The sequence below is a fragment of the Tamandua tetradactyla genome, chromosome 13, assembly GCF_023851605.1.
Source record: "Tamandua tetradactyla isolate mTamTet1 chromosome 13, mTamTet1.pri, whole genome shotgun sequence".
NCBI lineage: Eukaryota > Metazoa > Chordata > Mammalia > Pilosa > Myrmecophagidae > Tamandua > Tamandua tetradactyla.
Genome location: NC_135339.1, coordinates 60,716,335 through 60,742,087, shown reverse-complemented (window position 1 = coordinate 60,742,087; position 25,753 = coordinate 60,716,335). Strand labels below are relative to the sequence as shown.

General features: G+C 40.2%; 1 protein-coding gene across 1 annotated transcript in view; it reads left to right on the top strand.

The window, feature by feature from the left end:
* The window catches only part of GOT1 (glutamic-oxaloacetic transaminase 1), a 31,589-nt gene extending 10,394 nt beyond the window's left edge, over positions 1 to 21,195 (top strand). The window contains exons 3-9 of the mRNA XM_077125705.1: positions 9,893 to 10,016; positions 10,488 to 10,600; positions 10,820 to 10,924; positions 12,540 to 12,690; positions 12,782 to 12,947; positions 13,648 to 13,790; positions 20,355 to 21,195. Of these exons, the coding sequence (XP_076981820.1) occupies positions 9,893 to 10,016; positions 10,488 to 10,600; positions 10,820 to 10,924; positions 12,540 to 12,690; positions 12,782 to 12,947; positions 13,648 to 13,790; positions 20,355 to 20,494 (942 nt within the window). The 3' untranslated portion in view covers positions 20,495 to 21,195. The remainder of the gene's footprint in view (positions 1 to 9,892; positions 10,017 to 10,487; positions 10,601 to 10,819; positions 10,925 to 12,539; positions 12,691 to 12,781; positions 12,948 to 13,647; positions 13,791 to 20,354) is intronic.
* Positions 21,196 to 25,753: the final 4,558 nt, after the last annotated feature.

Sequence of the window (25,753 nt, the reverse complement as noted above, 5' to 3'; positions counted from 1 at the left end):
CGAAACTGTGAAGGTAAAAAGAAGTTCAATTTGTTTTGAAGTATTAGGTATTATGTCTATAGAATTGTCAATGAATAAAGGTTTAAGTACTGTGACTTCAGGGACTTGGTCAAGCAAATAATGTGACCATATACAAAGCATGGCTTCTCCATCTTCCAGTTTTGTGCAATAGGTGATCAGATTTTAGTGGTCAGTAGAAATGCCAAGCAAAGAGTTTAATGAAATGATCAAGAGATCTGGGTTGTGGAACCCACTCTGCCACGACTCTGGGCTGTAGAGAATTCATTTATCTCCTAATCCCTACATCTACATGTTAGAAAAGGACTAGTTTTGGGTTCATGGTCCATAAGGAGCACTTGCAGAGGAAATCATTTAAGGGGTCTCAGAAGCCCCTGAAATTACAAGCAGGATTTTGTGTGTATGTGCTTATTTCTGGGGAGAAGGTTCATAGCTTTTATCAGGTTTTCAAAGGGAACTCCCAGAAGTTCAAGAGCCGCTAACCTAATGGCTTTCTGAAGTCCCTGCCAGTTCTGTCTTTAATTCTTAAAGCCTTGATGTTACCACTTCTCATTTAAGTTCTTCTTGGTATGTATTTTATTTATAACTAGAAACGTTTGGAAGCAGGCTATGTGTGGCATGACAGCATGTGGTGCAGAATCTCAGTGTTACAGGAATTTTGATGAGAGGGAGACCAGTGAGGGCCCAGGCACAGGACTTGAGCTGAACCGTGAGAAATGTGTGAATGAGGCCAGGGTACTTGTCCTCAACTCTGTACAGAAAAATCATCTGGAGAGTTTTTTTTAAACTGAGCCTGCTGCCTGGACCCCAGGCCAGACCAATTAAATCAGAATCTTAGAGCCCTTATCCCACCATAGGTAGCACTTTAAAAGCTCCCCCGGTGAGTCTAAAGTACAACCAGGATTGAGAACCACGAGATGTGGGAGGGCAAAAGGAGGGGTATTTGTCTTGGGTGGTAGGAGTTCAGGGTTAGAAGTAGGAGGGAAGCAAGTTTAGGTTGTGAGGAAATTTTCCTGATTAGAACTGGGGAACGTGGTGGCCAGATCAGGCAGGCTGGCATCTCGACATAAGCCAACTGAGAGTCTGAGCAGGAGTTAGGCAACAAGAATGTTTGAAGAAGATAAACCTGTTTAGGTGGGTGGGACGGGGACGAGCTGAGGTTTTTGTAATAGTCTGATTAGGGATTGTGCAGTTTAAAGCAGCTGCCTTTATTGCTTCCCTGGGCCTGTGTAGTAGTGCAGCCAGTTCATGAATTGAAGGGACCACATGTTGGAGGCATCTGATTTATTCTCCACATGCTGTTTCTAGCAGTTTCTTCCTTCTATATGTCATGTTCCCCAGTTGCCTTGATAAGGAGAATGGCAGAGTAGAATCGAGGTTGCACGTGTGCACATTCATATACCTCCCAGGAAACCCAGAGGCTCAGGATGAAGGTTCTTGGAACTCAGGTCAGCACTTAAGCAAGTAAACAGTCAGTTTTGTTTGGATTGGTGTGAGAGACCACGACTTTATTTGCTTCAAGGAGCTGAAGGAATACAGATAGACATGTTACAAAACAGATTAGGGTGGTATTGAGAAGTTGCTCTTCAAATCTGTGTTTCTACAGAGGGAGGGGAGAACCCCAGTGAAGTTTGAAAGTGGAGAACTTTGGCAGCGGGGTGGCTGGGGTGGGGTGAAGGGTGAGGGGGTGGCCATCTTCTGAGATGCTATAAGATAAATCAGTTGAAATCCTGGCGCTGACAAAATGAAAACAGATTCTGTGCTGGGGACCATCCTCCTCTAAGAATGCCTATTTCTTATAGAGTTTTGAACTATGTTAAGTAGATGTTTGTTCCTCTACCCATTAATGCCCGTTTTGATCACTTACACTATGAATTGGAGCTGTTGCTTGTAGGGCCTGGTCTGGGAACACAGCTCTTTCCCCTAGTCTAGTTCATCCTTCACCCTGTGTTTCTGTGTTTTCAACCCTCGGACAAACCTAAACGACAGTCTTCACAGTAGGCTAACTATTCGTAGGCCCCCCACCCCCACCCCGGTTTAGGGTATCCTCTTGGTATCAGCATCACTCAAGTACCAGTTTCTACTGAGCTATCTTTTCTCTTTTCCTGGTAGTTCTTACTATCCCCAGGCCACTATCTTAGTTCAACTCTCTATTATCTCATTTGGATTTTTTCAGTAGCCTCCTAATTGACCTTCTTTCTTTCTAGTCTCTTCCCCATCAAGTGCATTCTGCACATTGCAGTTAGAATGATTTCCTTAGCAAATAAAGCTAATAATATTGCCTGCCCCCGCCCCCCGCCCCCCCCCAGTGTTCCTGCATTACCTACAGGGTGAACCCAGATGTTGAGCTTGGCATACAGCACCTTTTATAGCCAGGCATCATCCTGTTCTGCCAAGTACTTACTCCTCTTTGGGCCCCCTGTGGCTCTGCCGTTATAAAAGCCTTGCTGATTTCTAGACCCACTGGGCCCATGCTGTATTCCCTCTGCTTGGAATGCTGTTCTCACTTTCTGACTCATCAGGCTCCACCTCCAAGTCCTTCAGGACCCTGATCAAGGCTCACTTATGTGCTGAATCCGTACCTATCTCGGGCAAGCTGGATGTTTGAATCCTCTATGTTATTACAGAACTTTGTTCAGAGCACTGTACTTATTGTGCTCACTTTAATGTATAATTTTGTAACTTTTTCTCCCACAAAACCACAAATCTTTCCCCAGGGCAGGAATGCTGGTTCACTTAATTACCTTGTAAATCTTAATCATTTTGCTCTTAGCCTGGCATCTCAAAGATTCTCAAATGTTTGAATTCACATGTTCATTCAATCAGCAAACGAGTGCCCACCACTAGTTCTAGACATGGTCTTAATGCTGGGACAGAGAGGTGACCAAAACGCATGAAAACCCCTGCCCTTGCTTCCAGCTTTGTGGGGAGAAGTAGACTATAAACATAAAAAATAATAAAATGATGGAGTATATTAAAAGATAGCAAGTGCTATAAATATAAAGTCAGGCAAGGCAGGTCAGGAATGGGGTTGAAAGTGAGGGTGGCTACAGTTTTGACCAGGATGGTCAAGGTAGAAAATGAAAGTGACATTTGAGCCTAAGCTTGATGGAGATGTGGCATGAAAGAAGGAACAAATGAACCAGAAAACAAACTAGTTGTGTCTTCACTCAAATTTTTCTTCTCAAGATTTAACATTACCTCAGCCATTTTGAGGACACCTATTTATTTCATAGATTCCTCACTGCCTCTATTTCTGGACCTTAGAATCCAGACCAGAGTTCCATTTCTCATCCCCTGGATGGCAGTGTTTGAGCTTCTGAAATTACTGAGCCACTGGGGGTAGGAGGGCTCGGGGCCGTACCTCTGTGCCAATGATACCATTCCAGGCTCTTTGATCATTGCCTCTAGGAGATTTGGGGCTTTTGTTGGGGTTCTGATCTTTTGAACATGATCCTCTTTCTTCATTTAGTTTAACACATTTATTTAGTGCTATGTGCCAAGTACCATGTGAGCTACTTGGGGCACCCAGCTGAATGGGACATGGTGGCCTTCCCCACAAGCTGCTCTTACTCAGTTCTCCTACTTCTGCCGAGGGAGACACCATAACATCAGCAAATTGTTGGTGTCTTAGACAAGTCTTCTAGGGTTCAGCAGGAATTTCTTCAGATAGTGTGGCTAAATCAGGAGTACAATTTATATACTGACATATATGATAGGTACAGAGGCCTGCTTTGTCTCGCTTCACACCAATGCTTCCTGAATTTCCCTTGTTTTGGATACCCCCCAGGTCCAGCTGCCTGCCTCCTTGAGAAGTCTGTACTTACTTTCTTTGGTATTATGATTTGCCTGCATACCAAATGCAGGACTTTCTTAGGCTTTAGATGAATTTGCCAAAAATTGGTTCACAGAATAGCTGAGTTGATTATTGTGTCACCAAAAACTTGTTTCTGTTTGTTGCTGATTGGTTTAGAACAATTTTTTACACAGATGCCATCTTATGTTCAATATCTTTTAATGGAATGATAATTTAAGAATTTGAAATTTTAAGCATCGTGTGTCATGCATGTTGAGGATTATTTTATGTTAGTATTCTAGTTTGCTAGCTGCCGGAATGCAATATACCAGAAACGGAATGTCTTTTAAAAAGGGGGGATTTAATAAGTTGCTAGTTTACAGTTCTAAGGCCGAGATAATGTCCCAATTAAAGCAAGTCTATAGAAATGCCCAATCAGTCTAGGGAAAGATACCTTGGTTCAAGAAGGCCGATGAATTTCAGGGTTTCTCTCTCATCCGAGAAGGCAAATGGTGAACACAGTCACGGTTTTTCCTCCCTCAGCTGGAAGGGCACATGGCAAGCACTGCCTCATCTGCTAGCTTTCTCTCCTGGCTTCCTGTTTCATGAAGCTCCCTGGGAAATGTCTTCCTTCTTCATCTCCAAAACGCTGGTTGACAGACTCGCTGCTTCGTGTTGCTGCAGCATTCTCTGCTCTCTCTGAATCTCCCATTCTCCAAAATGTTTCCTCTTTTATAGGACTCCAGTAAACCAATCAAGACCCACTCAGATAGGTGGAGACACATCTCCCCTAATCCAGTTTAACAACCACTCTTGATTGGGTTGCATCTCCAGGGAGATGATCTAATTACAGATTCACACATACAGTATTGAATAGGGATTATTCTGCCTCTATGAAATGAGATTTTGATTAAACCATGACTTGTCTAGGGTCCATACATCCTTTTAAACCAGCACAGTTAGTGAGGTGGGTTTATCTTTTTCCAAACACATTTTCAGTCTAGTCAGCTTGACTTTCTAACTTCCTAATGAAATTAATGAATTTACTCAGGATAGAATTAAAAATCAAGCGCAGGAAAAATTGTGCCTTGGAAGATTTTTTTTGTTTTTTTGCTTTTTAAATTTTTTTTTATTAATCAAAAAAAAGAAAAGAAATTAACACAACATTTAGAAATCATTCCATTCTACACATGCATTCAGTAATTCTTAGTATCATCACATAGATGTATGATCATCATTTCTTAGTACATTTGCATCGATTTAGGAAAAGAACTAGCAAAACAGCAGAAAAAGATATAGAATGTTAATATAGAGAAGAGAATTAAAATAATAATACTAATAAAAATATATATATATATAAAGGAAAAAGAAAAAACAAAAACAAAAGATACAAACAAACAAACAAACAAAAAACCATATTTCAGGTGCAGCTTCATTCAGTGTTCCAACATAGTTACATTACACTTAGGTATTATTGTGCTGTCCATTTTTGAGTTTTTGTATCTAGTCCTGTTGCACAGTTTGTATCCCTTCAGCTCCAATTACTCATTATCTTACCCTGTTTCTAACTCCTGCTGGTCTCTGTTACCAATGATATATTCCAAGCTGATTCTCGAATGTCGGTTCACATCAGTGAGACCATACAGTATTTGTCCTTTAGTTTTTGGCTAGACTCACTCAGCATAATGTTCTCTAGGTCCATCCATGTTATTACATGCTTCATAAGTTTAGTCTGTCTTAAAGCTGCATAATATTCCATCGTAGGTATACGCCACAGTTTGTTTAGCCACTCGTCTGTTGATGGATATTTTGGCTGTTTTCATCTCTTTGCAATTGTAGATAATGCTGCTATAAACACTGGTGTGCAAATGTCCGTCTGTGTCTTTGCCCTTAAGTCCTTTGAGTAGATACCTAGCAGTGGTATTGCTGGGTCGTAATCCATTCTGCCAGTCTATGTCTTTTGATTGGGAAATTCAGTCCATTAACTTTTAGTGTTATTACTGTCTGGATAATATTTTCCTCTACCATTTTGGCTTTTGTATTATATATATCATATCTGATTTTCCTTCTTTCTACACTTTACTCCATACCTCTCTCTTCTGTCTTTTCGTATCTGACTCTAGTGCTCCCTTTAGTATTTCTTGCAGAGCTGGTCTCTTGGTCACAAATTCTCTCAGTGACTTTTTGTCTATAAATGTTTTAATTTCTCCTTCATTTTTGAAGGACAATTTTGCTGGATATAGAAGTCTTGGTTGGCAGTTTTTCTCTTTTAGTAATTTAAATATATCATCCCACTGTCTTCTAGCTTCCATGGTTTCTGCTGAGAAATCTACACATAGTCTTATTGGGTTTCCCTTGTATGTGACAGATTGTTTTTCTCTTGCTGCTTTCAAGATCCTCTCTTTCTCTTTGACCTCTGACATTCTAACAAATGTCTTGGAGAACGCCTATTTGGGTCTATTCTCTTTGGGGTGCGCTGCACTTCTTGGATCTGTAAATTTAGGTCTTTCATAAGAGTTGGGAAATTTTCAGTGATAATTTCTTCCATTAGTTTTTCTCCTCCTTTTCCCTTCTCTTCTCCTTCTGGGACACCCACAACACGTATATTTGTGCGCTTCATATTGTCATTCAGTTCCCTGATCCCCTGCTCAAGTTTTTCCATTCTTTTCCGTATAGTTTCTGTTTCTTTTTGGAATTCAGATGTTCCATCCTCCAGTTCACTAATTGTAGCTTCTGTCTCTTTAGATCTACCATTGTAGGTATCCATTGTTTTTTCCATTTTTTCTTCTTTGTCCTTCACTCCCATAAGTTCTGTGATTTGTTTTTTCAGATTTTCTATTTCTTCTTTTTGTTCAGCCCATGTCTTCTTCATGTCCTCCCTCAATTTATTGATTTGGTTTTTGAAGAGTTTTTCCATTTCTGTTCGTATATTCAGCATTAGTTGTCTCAGCTCCTGTATCTCATTTGAACTATTGGTTTGTTCCTTTGACTGGGCCATATCTTCAATTTTCCAAGCGTCATCCATTATTTTCTGCTGGTGTCTGGGCATTTAATCAGATTTCCCTGGGTGTGGGACCCGGCTGGTTGAAAGGTTTTTCTGTGAAATCTCTGGGCTCTGTTTTTCTTTTCCTGCCCAGTAGGTGGCGCTCGTGGCGCTCGTCTGTCTGCGGGGCCCACTAGTAAAAGATGCTGTGACTCCTTTAACTTGCCAATCCGAATCTCGCAGTCGGCCCGGGAAACCGTGGGTGGAGGGGGGGGGTCGCCGGCCGCTGCAGCTTGGGGGAGTGCTGGTCCAAATTGCCCAGCTGGCCTGAGGTGCCAAGCGTGGCGGGAGGGCCCCGCTATCCAACGTTCCCAGTCAGACCGGGGAGCCACGTGCGTGGAGGGGACCCCAGTCGCCAGCCGCCCCGGCCGGGAAAACGCGCGCCCCTCGGGTATCTCACCGCAGCGGATTCTCCCTGCCCGTTCAGCCGTTCCAGAATGGGGTACGCTGTCTTTTTGGTCTCTGTCGTGGCTCCGGGAGCTGTTTCGTATTGTTTCTGTTTCTTTAGTTGCTTTTCTGGAGGAGGAACTAAGACCCGCGTGTCTTACTAAGCCGCCATCTTCTCTGCGATTTTTTTTGTTTTAAATTATGTTTACATAATATAAAATTTGCCATTTTAACCATCTTTATATTGTACAGTTTAGTGACATAAATTACATTCTGTGTTGTACAACCATCACCACTGTATATTCTCAAAATTTTCATCACACCAAACAAATTCGGTATCCATTACACAGTAGCTCCCATGTTCCCCTCCCTCCAGCTCCTGGTAACCTCAAATTTACTTTCTATCCCTATGAATTTGCCTCTTCTAGGTATTTCATATAAGTAGAATCATACAATATTTTGTGTTTTGCTTATTTCAGTTAGCATAATGTTTCAGGTTCATCTGTGCTTTAAGTTGTATCAGAACTTCAGTCTTTTTTATTGTGGAATGTATTACATTGCATGGATTTACCACATTTTGTTTATCCATTCATCTGTTGATGGATACTTGAACTGTTTCTACACTTGTGAATGTTTTCACTGATACCCATTTGTACCCATCACGTTTCCAAGATAACTTAAAACCATATTTGGGGGAGTCCTCGCTCATTGGCATAGCAAGTATCAGGATTCTAGAATTGCTTAGGTATCTGAAGTACCTGAAATAATATATGACATTGACATTCAACTTAGCTAGATAACAAACCCATAAAGAAAAATAAATGTGCATTTGGTGGCAATTTGCATGAGTAATTTAGGTAGGTCATAATACTAAGCAAACCCTTCAAAGTCATGGAAAGGGCTCAGTGCTGAGTAGGGATCACTGTAAGGGACAGAGATCTCACAGACACTGACATTTTCAATCCAGTCCCCTCCCTTCTCTCTCTGACATGCAGCTGTGGTCAGTTCCTCATATCCTTGAATGTCAATTTCACTTATGTTTCACATTTCAGAATTTGCTCACTAATACACAGATCTTTGGATACAAATAGAGCAGTGATGAATAATAGTGGTGATAATTGGTGTCATTGTCTTGTTCCTGGCTCACATGGGATTCCTGCTAATGACTCATTATTCATCATGAAGCTGACTTACAGGTTGAATGAAATTTTTCAGTTATTTTTAGAAAGTATCCATGGTTTCCTGTTTTGCTGAGCATTTGTGTCAGGAATAGCTAAGCTTTTTTTTTTTTTAACATGGGCAGGCACTGGGAATCGGGTTGAGAATTTTAGCATGGGCATGGCAGGTGAGAATTCTGGCACTGAGTCACCGTTGTACTGCCCAGGAGTGGCTAAGCTTTTAAAAATGATCATTTGGGTTTTCTTTCAACTAACAGTATGACAAATTTTATAATATATTTCTTAGCAATCATGCATTGATGGGATGAATCTCTCTTGTTAAAAGTATATGTTTTAATGTTCTATTAGATTCATTGTTTATTTGAGAAGTTACTCTTGATATTCATGAAAGATGGGTTCTCTCCCTTTTTTCTGTTTTTTTCTCTCTCCATATTTTAACATCAAAGTTATGCTAGTTTTAAAACACAATTTAGGAAGCTTTTCTTTGACTAGGAAGAATATTTTCATTTGAATATGGAAAATTTCAAATATATATGAAAAGGAGAGAAAAGAGCAAAATGAACTAACTGACTGTATCTATCATTGATCTTTAACAGCTATGCATGTGGTTAATCTTATACACTGCTCTGCCTCCCTTCCCCCCCACTTCTCCTCATCCCCTGCCAGCCATAGCTACATTATTTTACAGCAAATCCAAGACCTATAGATAGGTTTAAAAATTTTACAAATAATATATGAATACATTTTCCATATTTTTAAACCAATTTACAGATTATACCACAGTCCCTTTTGACAATTGCTCTCTATCCTAGAGCCCTCCCCAGAGACTGACGCTATTCTTAGATTGGTGTGTGTCCCTCTTTATTTTATTTAGATAGGCTTTATAATGTGATCTTTTTTCTTCTTTCTCCTCAATCCTCTAGACATGTTAGGGAACACATAATTTCTACCATTTTTCAACCAAAAGGGTTATACTGAAATCTTTTCAACTAGAACGTTGAAAAGGCAAAAACCAAAGGTATAGACAGGCAGAACAATATAAATAGGGCATAGTGATTAGATCTAGAGTAAGAAGAATCAGATTTGCCACTCACCAACTCTGTATCCTTTGGTAAACCACTTCTCTGAATCAGTTTCCTCAGGTGTAACTTGGGGACAGAGAACTTGCTTTCCTGGGTTGTATGAAGATGGAGCAGACTTCCTGAGTTGGAGACCAGGCCGTACCACTCAGTAGCTGGTAACTCTGGGCAAGGTGCTCCATATTTCTTAGCCTTCGTTTGCTCATTTCTAAACATGGGCAAATAATAGTGTTTTCTTCATGGAGTTGTTGTGAGGCTGTGATGAGATAGTGCATTTAAAGGGCTTGTGCAGAGCAGACACAAAGTAAATACACAGCATTACTACCTTTTTCTCCCTAATCTTACCTGACTTCACCATTATCACCCAGTGACCCTGCCTGTTCTCTTTCAGGTAGGGGCTGTGCAGGCTTTGGGCGGAACAGGTGCCCTTCGAATTGGAGCCGAGTTCTTAGCTCGATGGTACAATGGAACAAACAACAAGGACACACCCGTCTACGTATCGTCCCCAACCTGGGGTGAGTCTTTTTAGCTATGGCGAGGGGAGAAAAAGAGAATCCAGGGAGAATCATCTTCATAACTCTCATTGGTTACAAAGAAAATGAAACTCAGCCCTGTGCCCACTGATATTTGGAAATGGTTTGAGCAATAGGTTATGGCAGTGCATGAGAAACTTGATGCTCAAATTCATGTTGGAATATTCTTTCTCAAGCTTCTTGGTTGATTTATTTTCAGTATGTGTTGAAACTCCCCAGAGGAGGCATAAACTGTAGATGCAGGAAGTACCACTGTGGCAGGGTTTACGTTTGGCATCAATATAACTGGTTGAACTTGTTCTTAGTTACAGTCATCTAAATCTTAACCCTGAGTCTTGATGTTGCTCGGTAGAAATGGAGCCTGTTTGGTGTCTGGAAGCTGTGTTGTATCCTTTCCAGTGATGCCTTCTTGTGTCTGTAAAAGCATTCAATGTTCTACCTGTTTGTTTGCAGAGAATCATAATGGTGTAGTTTCTGCTGCTGGCTTTAAAGACATTCGGACCTATCGTTACTGGGATGCAGCAAAGAGAGGACTTGACCTCCAGGGTCTCCTGAATGATCTGGAGGTGAGTGATTTAGGGGAAGAGTAAAGGGCCAGGTGCTGTCAGAAGTGGATAAATGAGAGACTGAGACACATTTCCCAAGTCAGATGATGGTTTCTGAAATGGCACAAAATAAGGGCATACAGCGGCCCCTGTGCCCTTCACTGCTGACTGGTTTGCTGCTTACTCTGTCTATTGATGTGCTTGCGAACCTCAGAGCTGACGCAGCTTCCTTCTCCTCAGAACGCTCCCGAGTTCTCTATCTTTATCCTCCATGCCTGTGCACACAATCCCACTGGGACCGACCCCACTCCAGAGCAGTGGAAGCAGATTGCCTCTGTCATGAAGGTAAGCACCCTTCAGAGCACCTTTTAAAAAATAGTATGTATTATTAAATGATATATTTAAAAGCTGTATCTGTTTATTGAAGAATTAAAAAAATGGAGAACAGCCCAAAGAAGAAAATGAACATCAACTGTAAATCCGTTTACCCACTATTAATGTTTTGGTAAATAGAATGTCAGGCTGTGTGTGTGTGTATGTGTGTATAGTTATACACATATATACTTTTTACAAAGATGGGATCATTTTGTCCATACCCTGTGATGTGCTTTGTTTTTTACTACTTTATATATCATTGACTGCAGCATCGTTTTTCATAGCTGTATTCTATGAATGGATATCACAATAGGCATCAGTTAAGTCAATGAATAGACGTTTAAGTTTATTCCAGGTTTTTGTCTTCATGAAAGATTATGTAATAAAACTTATTTTATCCTTCCCTTGGGATAACTTTCTAGATTAGAATTTCTAGCTTGAAGTGTGTATATTCATTAATGTGTTCAAAGAATATTGAGGAACTATTATGAGTCAGATACTGTGGGGATATACCAGTGAATGACATAGATGTGGTTCCAATCCTCAAGGAGTGTATAGCCTGTATGGGGCAGACAGACAGTACTGTGGCAGTTGTAATGCTGTGATTACAGGGAAGAGGTGTTTCCTGCAGAGGGAACAGCATGGTCAAAACCCCAAGGCAAAGAGATCATGGCCCATTTAAGGAAGTGAAAGTAATTTTTGTTGGGCATAGAGTTCAAAGAGAGTTGGTTGGTGGGTGAATGATACAGCTGGAGGGGTAATAGGGACCAGGCCCCGTGCTGAGGGGTTGGACTTTTATTCTGAGGGCACTGACAGCGGCTGAAATATTTGAAGTCAAGAAACGATGTGATCAGGTTTGCAGGGTCTCCAAGTCACGCTGACTGTGGGGTGGAGGTGGAATCAGAGGGGACAAGGGAGATAAGTGGGAGATCAATTAGGTAGCTATTGCCAAAGTTTAGTCAGAAGTTGATGGTGGCCTGAAGTAGGTGGCAGTGGGAAAGAGAGACACAAATGGATTCCAGAGCCAATAGGAGATGAGTCTGATGGTTGTGGGAGATGACCTGTGAAGGTAGGAGCAAGGGAAGTGTTATTATACAAGGAGAGCCCAGTTGGAGAAGCAGTTCAGTGTGGAGAGCTCATTGAGAGCAGAGTGACAAGAATAGAGGCTACTATCTTGAGTACCCAGTAGAACAGCCCTAAGGTTGTGAGAAGGCCCTAGAGGTACTGAGCCTATCTCCTACCTTGACGGAGCTTGTCACATCAGGAATTCAAGGGAAGAGTACACCAACGTAGAACATTACCTCCGAGCCTCAAAACTAAACTCAGTTGGCAAAGCTGCATCATTACTCTCTAGGACAGTATACTTTAAAAAAGTAGAGTTAACCGAAGTTGTTAAATTTGTTGGTTGTTGTATAGCTGAGCAGAGGAACATATGTGAAGTGGTGGTTGGGTTCAGAAAAAAAGAAAAATAGGAGAAAGGACAGAATTAGAAATTCTTTCCAGGTACCCGTTGGGGAACGAAGGCCGGTGTCTGAGGTGGGTTCCAGAAGGATTTCCTGCCCTGACTCACTTTCCTTCCTCGCAGCGCCGGTTTCTGTTCCCCTTCTTTGACTCAGCCTATCAGGGCTTCGCATCTGGAAGCCTAGAGAAAGACGCCTGGGCCATTCGCTATTTTGTGTCTGAAGGCTTTGAGCTATTCTGTGCACAATCCTTCTCCAAGAACTTCGGGCTCTACAGTGAGTGTTCTCCCGAGTTACAGCCCCACCTGCCCCCGCACTGTTCCCCTCCATCATCACAGCCAAGACTGATTGTCATCCCTTTCTCTAGATGAGCGAGTAGGGAATCTGACTGTGGTTGGGAAGGAACCTGATGGCATCCTGCGCGTCCTTTCCCAGTTGGAGAAGATTGTGCGAATTACTTGGTCCAATCCTCCTGCTCAGGGAGCTCGGATCGTGGCATGTACCCTTTCTAACCCAGAGCTCTTTAAGGAATGGTAAGGGATTCAAAGCCTGATGAGCAAAGGGTGGGAATGCAGTTGTCCCATTAAATTATACTGGGTACTTTCCTTTTATTTTAGCTTACTATTTAAAATTATTTTTATGTCTGAATCTAGATATTTCTGTAAAATGGGGGTGGTATCTGCCTTAGATGTGCTTAATATACTTGGAACACAGTTAAAGGCACTCAGCGAATGGTAGTTTCCCCCACTCTTCTGCCACCCAGTTTCCTCTCGTTAAAGTTGAGAAACACATCAAGGAATTCTTGATGGAATAAGAATATCCAACTTCAGTTAGTATGACAACTTTTGGGCTTCTCTTTCTCATCTTAATTTACATTTATTTATTTTGAAATGGAGCAGTTTTTATCTAATAGTTAAAACTGCCACTTTTATTTAATTAGGTTGGACAAAATATATCATCCTGTCTGTACCAGCACCTCAATGACACCTGTGTTAAAGCATTAGTGATATGACCAGCACTAGATTCCATTAGTCAACACAGTTTTCTCCTTCTTTCTGATCAATGTGGCTCTCTGGTCTGCTTGCCCATCCATCTGTGTACCCACAAATCATAATTGGCAGATCCTGAGCCCATTTTCAGCTTATAAATTAAATTACAGTGTTTGAATCTACACGTTTTAGTGAACAATCCTGCCTGTCTACATTGGTATTTATATCTCTGTCTACTCTTCAGGACAGATAATGTGAAGACAATGGCTGACCGCATTCTGACCATGAGGTCTGAACTCAGAGCACGTTTGGAAGCCCTCAAGACCCCTGGAACCTGGAATCATATCACTGAGCAAATTGGAATGTTCAGTTTCACCGGATTAAACCGTAAGTGGCCCCCACCAGATCGAGTACCTCAGCTCAGGTAGACATTCAGTATTCCTCTTGGGCCAAGTTTTTGAGCTCACCTGCATTAACTGTCACTTAAGTAATCATCCGTTGCCTTGGACCAGAACAAACTAGGTTTTCTCATTGTATCCCACTCATCTTCTGAACCTGTTGGGACTCAGAATAGCCTGTTCTGCTGATCCATAACCAAGATATTTTCATTTACATGGGCTAGGAAGTGGCTCAGAGTCAGTGCTGAGAAGCTACGGAATTTGAAACTTAGAGCCTTGATTTATGATAAGACTCTCATAAATGCTCAGGTACCTTTTGGCTTTACCTAGTCTTAAGTATAGATTTTATACGTGATCATATACAGATCGAATTTCTTAACAGGTCTTTCCTAGTCTTAAGGAATGGCCCTCAAAAAGAGGTTACATAAACTTTCCCTTCTGGGAAACCCTGGGTACCCTCTCAACCATTGGGGATGCCCAAGAAAATAGGCTAAGCCCTCGATTTTTTTTTTTTTTAATGTTTAATGCAATTTTATTGTGATGTATAGTCACATACCATATAATCATCCAATCTGTACAATCAGTGGTTCACAGTATCAACATATAGCTGTGCATTTATCATCACAATTGATTATTAAGTTTTTTCATTTTTTAATGTTTTTAATTGTTAAATATAACATATCTACAAAGAAAAGAAAGAAAAAGCAAATGATTTTCAAAGTACACTTCAACAAGTAGATGCAAAACAGATTTCAGGGGGTTTTATGGGTTACCATTCCACTATTTCAGATTTGTCCTCCTTGCTACTCTAAAACACTGGACGCTGGAAGAAATTTTTTCTTTTTTGTGAAAAATAACATAGATACAAAAAAGCACTAAATTTCAAAGCACATTGCAGCAGTTAGTTGTAGAACATATTTCAGTTTGGTGTGCGTTACAATTCCATAATTTTAGGTTTTTACTTCTAGCTGCTTTAAGATACTGGAGAATAAAAGAAATGTCAATAGAATGATTCAGCAATCATACTCGTTTGTGAAACCCTACTTTCTCTGTATAATTCCAGCATCACCTTTGATCTTTCTCCCACTCTTTAGGGATATTTGGGCTATACCCATTCTAACTTTTCATGTTGGAAGGAGCTATTAATAATATGGTATAGGGGATGGAACTAGTTGGTATTCAGGAGAGGCTGGCCTCTCTGCATTTCAGGACAGGCTGGCCCTTCTGCATTTCAGGACTTATCTGGTCTAGGAACCCATCTGGAGGTTATAGGTTTCTGGAATATTACCCTAGTACATGAAACCTTTGTAGAATCTCATGCCCTAGGTGGTGTTTAGGATTGGCTGGAATGGTTTTGGTTGGGTTTGGCAGGTTATGGTAAAAGGTAGCAATGTCTAACTGAAGCTTGCATACGGGTAACTTCCAGAGTAGCCTCTTGACTCTATTTGAACCCTCTCAGCCACTGATACCTTATTTGTTACCCTTCTTTTCCCCCTTAGGGTCAGTATGACATTGTTGATCCCATGGTGCCAGGGCCAGACTCATCCCTGGGAGTCATCTCTAATGCCACAAGGGAAATTTTCACCTCTGGATGCCATGTCCCATGTAGAGGGAGGCAATGATTTCACTTGCAGAGTTGGAGTTAGAGAGAGGCCACATGTGAGCAACAAAAGATGTCCTCCAGAAGTAACTCAGGCATGGCTCTAGGTAGGCTAAGCTTCTCTGCTACATACAAAAACTTCACAAGAGCAAGCCTGAAGATTTTGTTATTTTATTACACTTCTTTCCCCCCTTTTGGTCAGGAAGGCATTGTTGATCCCACGGTGCCAGAGCCAGACTCATCCCTGGGAGTCATGCCCCACGTTGTCAGGGAGACTTTCACCCCTGAATGTCAGAGGACAATGATTTTCCTTGCTTTGCCTATTGATTTGGGTGTCCCTAATGTCTGATATAGTATCAGGGATTTCCCCAGTGGTAAAATTTAATAGTTCCATATTTTTCTCCCATCCCTCAAGGGACTTTGCCATTACTTTTTGATTATCTTAAGCCCTTGATCTTTTTTTTTTTTTTTTTTGCATGGGTAGGCACCAGGAGTTAAACCCTTGATTTTGAGGCTTGCCCTTATGAAACTTGTTTCCGTAGTGGAGAAGCTAAGACTACCTATAACGAGGCCTAAGAATTGCTTCCAGGAAACCTCTTTTGTTGCTCAGATGTGGCCTCTTTCTCTCTAAGCCAAACTCTGCAAGGAAAGTCATTGTCCTCTGACATTCAAGGGTGAAAGTCTCCCTGACAGCGTGGGGTGTTGCTCCCAGGGATGAGTCTGGCTCTGGTACCATGGGATCAACAATGCGTTCCTGACCAAAAGGGGGAAAAGTATAATAAGGCATCAGTGGCTAAGAGAGATCAAATAGAAGTCAAGAGGCTATTCTGAGGTTACTCTTATGCAAGCTTCAGTTAGATAGTGCATGAAACTTTATAGGGTCTCAGTCTGAGCCCTAGAGTTAACAGGAGAGCATTTGAGGTCATATAGCACTAAGTTTGCTTCCCTGGAGCCTATAATTTCCAGGGGGTTCCCAGGTCAGATAAATCCTGAAATCCAAAGGGATCAGCCAATCCAAGATTATTAACTGATGACATCCCCCTATCCTTTAGTGTTAGCACCCCTTCTCAACATGAAGAGGTCTGAACAGGCGTTGCCTAAAGATCTCTATAGATTCGGAGAAGGATCAGAGGAAAAGGAGGAGTTATAACAGAGAAAATAAGATTTAACAAATGAGTATGACTACTGAATCACTATATTAATATTTCTTATAGCTTCCAGTGTTTCAGAGCCAGAAAGAAAAATCTGAAATAGTGGGATGGTATCCCGTAACAAACTCTGAAATCTATTCTGTAACTACTTGATGTGTACTTTGAAAGTTATTGCTTTTTCTTTCTTTTCATTGTATATTTCACAATAAAAAACTTTTTTTTTTTTTAAAGCAACCCAGGCAGGCCTCCCCCCACTCCAGCCCCCCATGGACCAGTCATGATGAAGTACAGTGCAGTACAGAGGCAGGGAAAGAAAAGAAAGGTTTCTAAGTTCTCTCCATTTCATAATAAATAGGAACTTAGGTTGGTAATTGGAATTAAAAGCTGATTAAAAATCTAATAGGTAGCTATGCATGGTCTTGTAGGTCTAGTAGGGCATATCAGCAATTGGCTGTCCCTTCTGATGTCAGAGATGCATTCAGTTAGTAAGTAACTCCAGAACATCTACTGGCTATGCCTCTGGATGCATGGTACAGATGTGGCCACTTACCTGCATATGGAGCCTGTGGTCCTAGTGGCTCTAGGAAGGGTTGTGTGCCTAGCTTGAGTAATGGTGAGAAATCAGGGGCACCAGGAGGTACTAAAGCCAGAGCTGTCAAGAGTACTGCTTTGAATTGGGCTCAGAAAAGTTTAGGAGTTAAATATAAACAAGAAAGGTGGTAGAAATTTTACTGTAGGGCCCTTGAAATACTTTGCAGTAAAATAAGGCAACCCAAGAATGTAAAGGAGCATCTCAGTTAGCTGTAGATGTCCTACACTTATGGAAGAGGGAGTTGGTTCACTTAAAAAATAAAATCATCCTTACAAAATTATAATACTGTGTATAATAAAAATGGTCTTTTGTAGTAATATTCTAAAAACTCGCAAGTTGGGGATGTCTTCCTATAAAGATCCATATACCCCCACTGTCCAAAGTAGAAATTTAGTTTTATTATGAATGGAAAAATGACGAGAATATTGCAAAAGTTAATATTTTTAGCACTTAGTGCCTTTTACTCTTTTTAAAAAATTTTTTTTTAATTCCAACATTTTATGAAAAATTTTAAACATACAGAAAGGTTGTTGGAGTTGTATAGCGAATACCTATATACCTACCACCTAATTTCTACAATTGTCATTTTTATAATACCTCCTTTATTTCATTCTTCCATCTGTCCATCCCAACAGGGGCTTTTAACCAGAAATCCATGGATGTACCTTAGGGGATCTGTGAAGCCCTGAAAATTATATTTAAAAAATTATGTATGTGTATCTCGGATTTTTTGTAGTGAAAGTACCCATACATTTTACTGGCTTCTTTAACTGTGATAATTTCCTTGGCCCCCCGAAAGTAGAGAAGTTTCATTTATATCAAACAGGGTAGGTGGTTCTGTTACTGAAACTACTGCTTCCTGGGCATGGGCTTTTTTTTTTTACCCTTAAACTTTTTATCATGAGTAAAAATAATAAAAAACTGATACATAGAACTTCAGTATTATCACCCCTTCCTCAACACCCAGATCTATCAGTTTTAACATTTACCACATTTGCTGTATCATGTTATCTGTCCACTTGTCAATCCATCAATTAATTTTGTAAACATTTTGAGAATGAATATAATCTTCATGCTCCTTGAACACATATTTTCATGTAAATTTCGGAAGAACAAGGATATTTCATTTATGTAACCGCAGATATGTTCAGTTATCAAGTTCAAGAGCTTTAACATTTATATAAAGCTTACAGTCTATATTCTAATTTTTTCATATATCCCCCAAATATCCTTTTGGGCCTTTTTTCCCCTATTACTAGATCTAGCCCACTCAGCATTGGCTTTTACTGAATTGTGAGGTGCTGCTGGTATATGAGATTAAGCTTTATTTCCTTGAATGACTTTAATTTACACAATGAAGGCCAGTCACAGCTTCTTCTGAAACTTGCTTGCTTTGTTTCTTTGAAGGGGGTGCACACAGGAAGCTGGTAGAGTCCAGGTTTTCTGCTTCCACAGAAAGGCAGCTTAGTATCCTGGTTTAAAGCCCAGACTTGGGAGCCACATTGCATTAAAATCCCAGAGCCGCCACTTACTAGCTGTGTGACCTTGGAAAATTTATTTAACTTCTTTTTGCCCTTTCTCATAAAATGGAGATGATAAAGTTACTGTCAACAGTTGAATTAACAAAGTGCTTAGGACAATGACAGTGCCTGGCATGTAGTGTTTGTCCCTCTGATTATTATGATTTTATTATTCCATTCTGTCAAATTGGTTGTTTCTTAAGGATGCTAATTACTTAGGTGAAAATAAGCTAAAATCCTATTGTGGATTTGCAACCTAGAGCAAGGCTATAGGGATTGTAGCATAAAGGAAATACAGGCTTCTGTTCCTATTTCATATATGATGCATTTCTGCAAACACGTGGGAAAGACTTCCTGCATCTGTCTGAGCAAGTGAGCTGAGAAATGAATGAAGGCTGCTGGTGCCAGGTCAGAGTCTTTTTAGTTTTCCAATCTATTGGTTCATTCTCATGGTACTTATCATGGGGCACTGAATAGTGTCCTGTAAAAATGAAATATCAAAGGCAGGTTGCTCCTCAGCGTTCAGTAGGATCCTCAAGTGTGTAAGAGGTTTTGTGTTGCCCTCTGCAAAACCTAGGATAGACAGAGCTAGCCATTCTCTATTCCAGTCCTAGTGGGAGAGACGTTGCTCCTGTTTTACAATGGATTACACCTCCCCAGCTCTTCTATACCTCAATCATTTGAAAATAGAAACATACCCTTACCTAAACCCATGGCTACAAATGGTGCCTGTAACTAAATTCTGTATATTGTCAGAAAAAACTAGTGGAAAACAAGGTTGTAATTCTAGTAACAAAACAAGAAAGATAGTGAAATTTAATCACTTAAATTTGTACAAGTTGAAGGCCACCTTTGGTCATGTTTAAAGGACTTCTGGAGCTTTTAGAGATTTCGCCTTGGAACTTAGGGCTTTCCTTTTTCCTTTGTCTCTAGAAACATCACTAGCATTATTCCTAGACTTTTCCAACTAAGTTGTTTATTATTAATTACCAAAAATAACAAGTGGTAGAGATAACTGAGTCAGAGTTAGAAGTAAGTGGGAGAAAGTAAACTTGAGAATTGTGTGTGTTGGTGAAAAATATTACTAGAGGTAGAATTAACTGAATTAGTAGCAGTGGGAAAATGGAAGGTGTGTGTTAGAAGGAAGGGTGGCATGGATTCATTTCTGTAGCATAAAGGGGAAGAGTGGTAGGGAAGATGCTGTTTGTTTTTTTTTTCCCCAACCACCATGTACAACTATTGACCCTGTCAAGCATCTTGGTGGATTTCTGAAGGGTGGGATAAAAGCAAACAATAGAGAGGAAATGAAGCATTCATAACCAATTTTTCATAACAATGGAATATTTTCTTAAGACTGATGGGTACCTTTACTTGATAGGGGCATCCTAGTGAATGTAATACATAAAATTTGGTTGGAAGATGGTAGTCCCAGAGTAAAATTCCTATCAGAAGGAGGCGTGACTTCTGGAGCCATATTGAGCTTTCTGGAGGATTAGATAGTTAATTAATAAGAGATACTTTCTAGAATCTAGTTAGCTTATTTTGTTGTTTGTCATTTGGATAAAATGGTTCCTTTGTTTTGCTTCCCGTTAGGGAGAAAGAAGAATTGTAATTGACATATAGTCACTGAACTTCTACTGCTTAAAGGATTCCTACTTCTCTGACTATATCTTCTTTTGATTTTCAACAGCTAAGCAGGTTGAGTATATGGTCAATGAAAAACACATCTATCTGCTGCCAAGTGGTCGAATCAACATGTGTGGCTTAACTACCAAAAATCTAGATTATGTGGCCAATTCCATCCATGAAGCAGTCACCAAAATCCAGTGAAGAAGCATCCTCCAAACCAGCACCACCAAAGCGGTTCTACATCACAAGTGTTCCCTGCCTGCACAAATCTAGCTGTGTATATATATATGTATATCGTGTATTAGAGACTACTGAAGGACTGGATTGGCTGAGCTGGTGAGGCTGCCTGTTTTTAGCTAGCCTCACCAGAAGAGAAAACATCTCTTGAAAAGAAATGGGGCCCGGTGATTAGAGCTTTTGTGGAGCCCAGAGCAAATTAAGATTTTTATTTAAGAAAAATAAAACAGTAGTTTGATTATGAGCTGTGGAGATCTTGCCCCTCTCAGTAGAAGCAGGAGCGTCACCCGTGAGGCTCATGTGCTTCCGCATGTTGTTTGATTCTGTATAAAGTCTAGTCTCACATATCGGGTTGTCTGAAGGAACCAAGTGTGATTGTGGTTGTTGGCTGTGTCATTAAAACTTGTCACCTCAATCCAGAGTGTCAGTCTTCCTGCTCTTTCTGCATGGTTGTGTCCCCAATGCTACGCTTTAGTTTTTCAGGATGATCACGGTAATAAATATATTTAGATCACGTCAATACACATGCATACACACATTTAATGGAAGCAAAATTTTCAAAAACAATTTACCTACCTTACTATGTGTGGTGTATTCTGATATTTTCTAGTCCATTCTATTGTGTTCTAATTCATGAAAAAATAAAATGAAAATGCTGATCAAGATCCATGGAATCGATTTTGTGATCCATTGTTAGTCTGTAACCTGTGGTTTAACATGAGTGCTTTAGGGGAGATTTACTAGTGGTTAAAGCAAAAATTAAAACATATTCTTGTACCTCACTTTAGCAAACTCATTGGACTATGACTACTTCAGTTTTGTGGGCTTATGGTTTAGTGGCCAGTTGTCTTCTTACGTTACTTAAGAAACTGGACTTCATGGACTTATAAGGAGGATTATATCACTCCGTGATTCCAGACCATCAGATCTTCCCTCCCAGTCTATTGAAGCAATTATAGCCACTTAAATATATATCACATTTCCCAGAGAGTCCATGGAGTTTTTGCTTTTCCATTTGAACCCTACCTTCATGCTTCAGTGTTTCCACACAGAATATAGTTTCCAGGTCCTTCCCTTCCTGGCTGGATCCCTGGCATTCCTTCTGAGAGCCTCATTCAGTGTGCCCTATACCTGATACGTGATGGGGCCTGCTTGCTATGAACAGATTCGAAGTGACTACATGACCTTGTACTAATTTTTTCTTCACCTTCCATTCTAATTTCCTTCCTAATATTTGTTTTGCTTCCAATTTAAATATGTTTGTCCTTCCATAAGGAAAGACAAAAGCAAACTGGGACAAGTAATTCTACCTTCTGTCAATTTTCTACCATTCTCCCCAAACATAGCTTTAAGCCATGCATTCTCAATAGGGGTGATGTTAACTCTAGGGACGAAAACTGGTTCTTGGGGGAAGAAAGCCTTAGATTTTAAAATAGTTTATGGCCTTCTAAAACTCAACCCTACCTGACAGAATTTTATTCCTATAGCATTTAACTTCTCTTGTTAGGAAGAAATTCTTTTTTTCTGAAAAATAACATGTACAAAAAAAACAAAAAAACAAAAAAATTTCAAAGCACCACAACAGTTAGCTGTAGAACAGATTCCAGTTTGGTATGAGTTACAATTCCACAATTTTAGGTTGTTACTTCTAGCGGCTCTAAGGCACTGAAGACTAAAAGAAATATCAATATAATGATTTCAGCAATCATTCATTTGTTAAATCCTATTTCCTCTCATAACTCAACCTTCTCCTCTAATCTTTCTCCCGATCTTTACAGGTATTTGGGCTATGCTCAGTCTAACTTTTTCATGTGGGAAAGGACTGTTGATAATATGGGATAGGTGGATGGAATTAGTTGATGTTTGGGTGAGGCTGGCCTCTCGGTTTCAGGACTTATCTAGCCTAGGACCCCAACTGGAGGTTGTAGGTTTCTGGAAAGTAATAGTGTGTGGAACCTCTGTAGAATCTCAGATAAAGCCCAAGATGTTCTTTAGGGATGGCAGGAAAAGTTTTGGTTGGGGGTTGGCAAACCATGATAAGTAACAATGTCTAGCTGAACTTGCGAAAGAGTAGCCTCTAGAGTAGCCTCTTGACTATTTGAACTCTCTCAGCCACTGATGCCTTATTTGCTACAATTCTTTTCCCTCTTTGGGACAGGAAGGTGTTGTCGTGCCCATGGTGCCAGGGTCAGGCTCATCCCTGGTAATCATATCTCACGTTTCCAGGGACACTTTCACCCTAGGGTATCTGCCCCACATAGCGGGGGAGAGGACAATGATTTCACTTGCAAAGTTGGCTTAGAGAGTGAGAGGCCACTTCTGAGCAACAGAATGGGTCTTCTGGAAGTAACTCTTAGGAATTTAACTACAAGTAGTCTAAGTTTCTCCATTACATAAATGAGCTTCACAAGAGCAAGTCTCAAGATCCAGAGCTTGGTCTTGGGAGTTTGTTAGGAAGAATTTAAATTTAATTTTTCTCCTTAGAGAATGTTAATGAAAAAAAGGTTTAGAAACACGTTTATACCAAAGTGCCAAAATGTTTTTAGCATTTGAAAAGAAGCCCCCTTCCTAAGCCTACTTAAAATTAGGCCTAAAAGTCACTCCCAGGGAACCTCTTTTATTGCTTAGATATGGTCTGTCTCTCTAAGCCAACTCAGCAGGTGAACTCACTGCCCTGCCCCCCACATGTGGGACATGACTCCCAGGGGTGTAAATCTCCCTGGCAACGTGGGACAGAACTCCTGGGATGAGCCAGGACCCGGTATAAAAGAATTGAGAAAGTCTTGACCAAAAGGGGGAAGAGAAAAATGAGATAAAGTTTCAGTGGCTGAGAGACTTCAAGCTGAGCCGAAAGGTTATCCTAGAGATTATTCTTATGCATTATATAGAGACCCCTTTTAAGTTTATAGCGTACTGGAGTGGCTGGAGGGAAGTACCTGAAACTGTTGATCTGTACTCCAGTAGACTTGATTCTTGAAGACAATTGTTTAAAGATAGAATTTTTCCAATGTGACTGTGTGATTGTGAAAACCTTGTATCTGGTGCTGCTTTTATCCAGGGTATGGACAGATGAGTAAAAAACTAGGGATAAAAATAAATAATAGGGGGGATAAGGGGTAAAATAAATTGGGCAGCTAGAAATCCTAGTGGTCAATGAGAAGGAGGGGTAAGGGGTATGGTATGTGTAAGTTTTTTCTGTTTCTTTTTCTGGAGTGATGTTCTAAAAAATGATCATGGTGATGAATATACAACTTTGATGCTATTATGAGCCATTGATTGTACACCATGTATGGAATGTTTGTGTGAAGATTCGTCAATAAAAAATTTTAAAAAAACACCTGCCAATAAGAAAAAAAAAAAGCCCCATTCTCAATGGGAACTTGGCCTTCTTAATTCTATTCTTACGTATATCTTGGTCAATATTTCTCAAAATGTTATAGTTTCCTGTGTGTGTTAATGTGAAAAAAGGGCTCTGTAATTTGGTAATAGCTGGGTTTAATGAGTTAGAATAGATGGTAACCGAGAAGTTAGGATTTCAGGGATAATTATGATTACTGAATCATATAGATAATCTTTTCTTTACTCTCTGGCATATTCAAGTAGACAGAAGAAAATACCTGAAATCTTTGAATTGTAATTCAGCTGCCTTGATCTCAGATAATGATTGTTATCTTGTGCCCTTGTGATTGTAAAAACCTTGTGACAACTTGTACCCATTTTATCTGGTTTTCCTACTTCAGAGTCTTATGATCACTAAAGACAGCCCTAATGTTTATTAATCAGGAGCCTTGGGTCAACCCAAGAACTAGCCCACCCGAATTCCAATGTTATCTTGAAAACTGAAGCTGGCTCTAACCTAAATGGGCCTGCCTGCCATGCACAGTAGCTTAGACTTTAACCTCTAAGTCATCTATACCTTATTATAATACTAAAAGTCACACCCATCATCATATTAAGGCTGCCATTTTCTTACGTTCTATGACTGAGCATCTCAGCCGTCTGCACATGCTCGATAATTAGATCACCTCTAGTTCGATAATGAGATCTGGGGCCACTGCTCAGTATCCTAAAACCTGCCCATCTTTTGATACTATAAAACTACTAGAATTACTGCAGTTCGGGGAGGCAGATATTTAGGTCAACAGGTCATCAGATCTCCTGCTTCCCACCTAGCTATAAACTCTGAAACCCAGGTGTCTCAGGAATTGCTCATTTGAGTACATTGCTCACTGATACTTGTCTGGTATCAAGGTTTCTTTTTTTTTTTTTTAATATTTTCTAATTTTATTTTTTTAAATACCAAAAAACACAAAGCAAATGCCAACATTCCTATTTTGATCATTCTGTTCTGCATATATAATCAGTAATTCACAATATCATCATATAGTTGCATATTCATCATCATAATCATTTCTTGGAACATTTGCACCTATTCAGAAAAATAAATAAAATGAAAACAAAATAATTTATACATACCATACCCCTTACCCCTTGCTTTCATTTACCACTAGCATTTCAAACTAAATTTATTTTAACATTTGTTCTCCCTATTATTTATTTTTATTCCATATGTTCTACTCCTTTGTTGACAAGGTAGATAAAAGGAGCATCAGACACAAGGTTTTCACAATCACACAGTCACATTATGAAAGCTATATCATTATACAATCATCTTCAAGAAACATGGCTACTGGAACACAGCTCCACATTTTCAGGCAGTTCCCTCCAGTCTCTCCATCACATCTTGAATAACAAGGTGATATCTATTTAATGCATAAGAATAACCTCCAGGATAACCTCTCGACTCTGTTTGGAATCTCTCAGCCATTGACACTTTGTCTCATTTCACTCTTCCCCCTTTTGGTCGAGAAGGTTTTCTTAATCCCTTGATGCTGAGTCTCAACTCATTCTAGAGTTTTTGTCAATCCCTTGATGCTGAGTCTCAACTCGTTCTAGGATTTCTGTCCTAAATTGCCAGGAAGGTCTGCACCCCTGGGAGTCATGTCCCATGTAGACAGGGGGAGGGTGATGAGTTTGCTTGTTGTGTTGGCTGGAGAGAGAGGCCACATCTGAGCAACAAAAGAGGCTCTCTTGGGGGTGACTCAGGCCTAATTTTAAGTAGGCTTGACCTATCCTTTGTGGGGTTAAGTTTCATATGAACAAACCCCAAGACTGGGGGTTCAGCCTATAGCTTTGGTTGTCCACACTGCTTGTGAGAATATC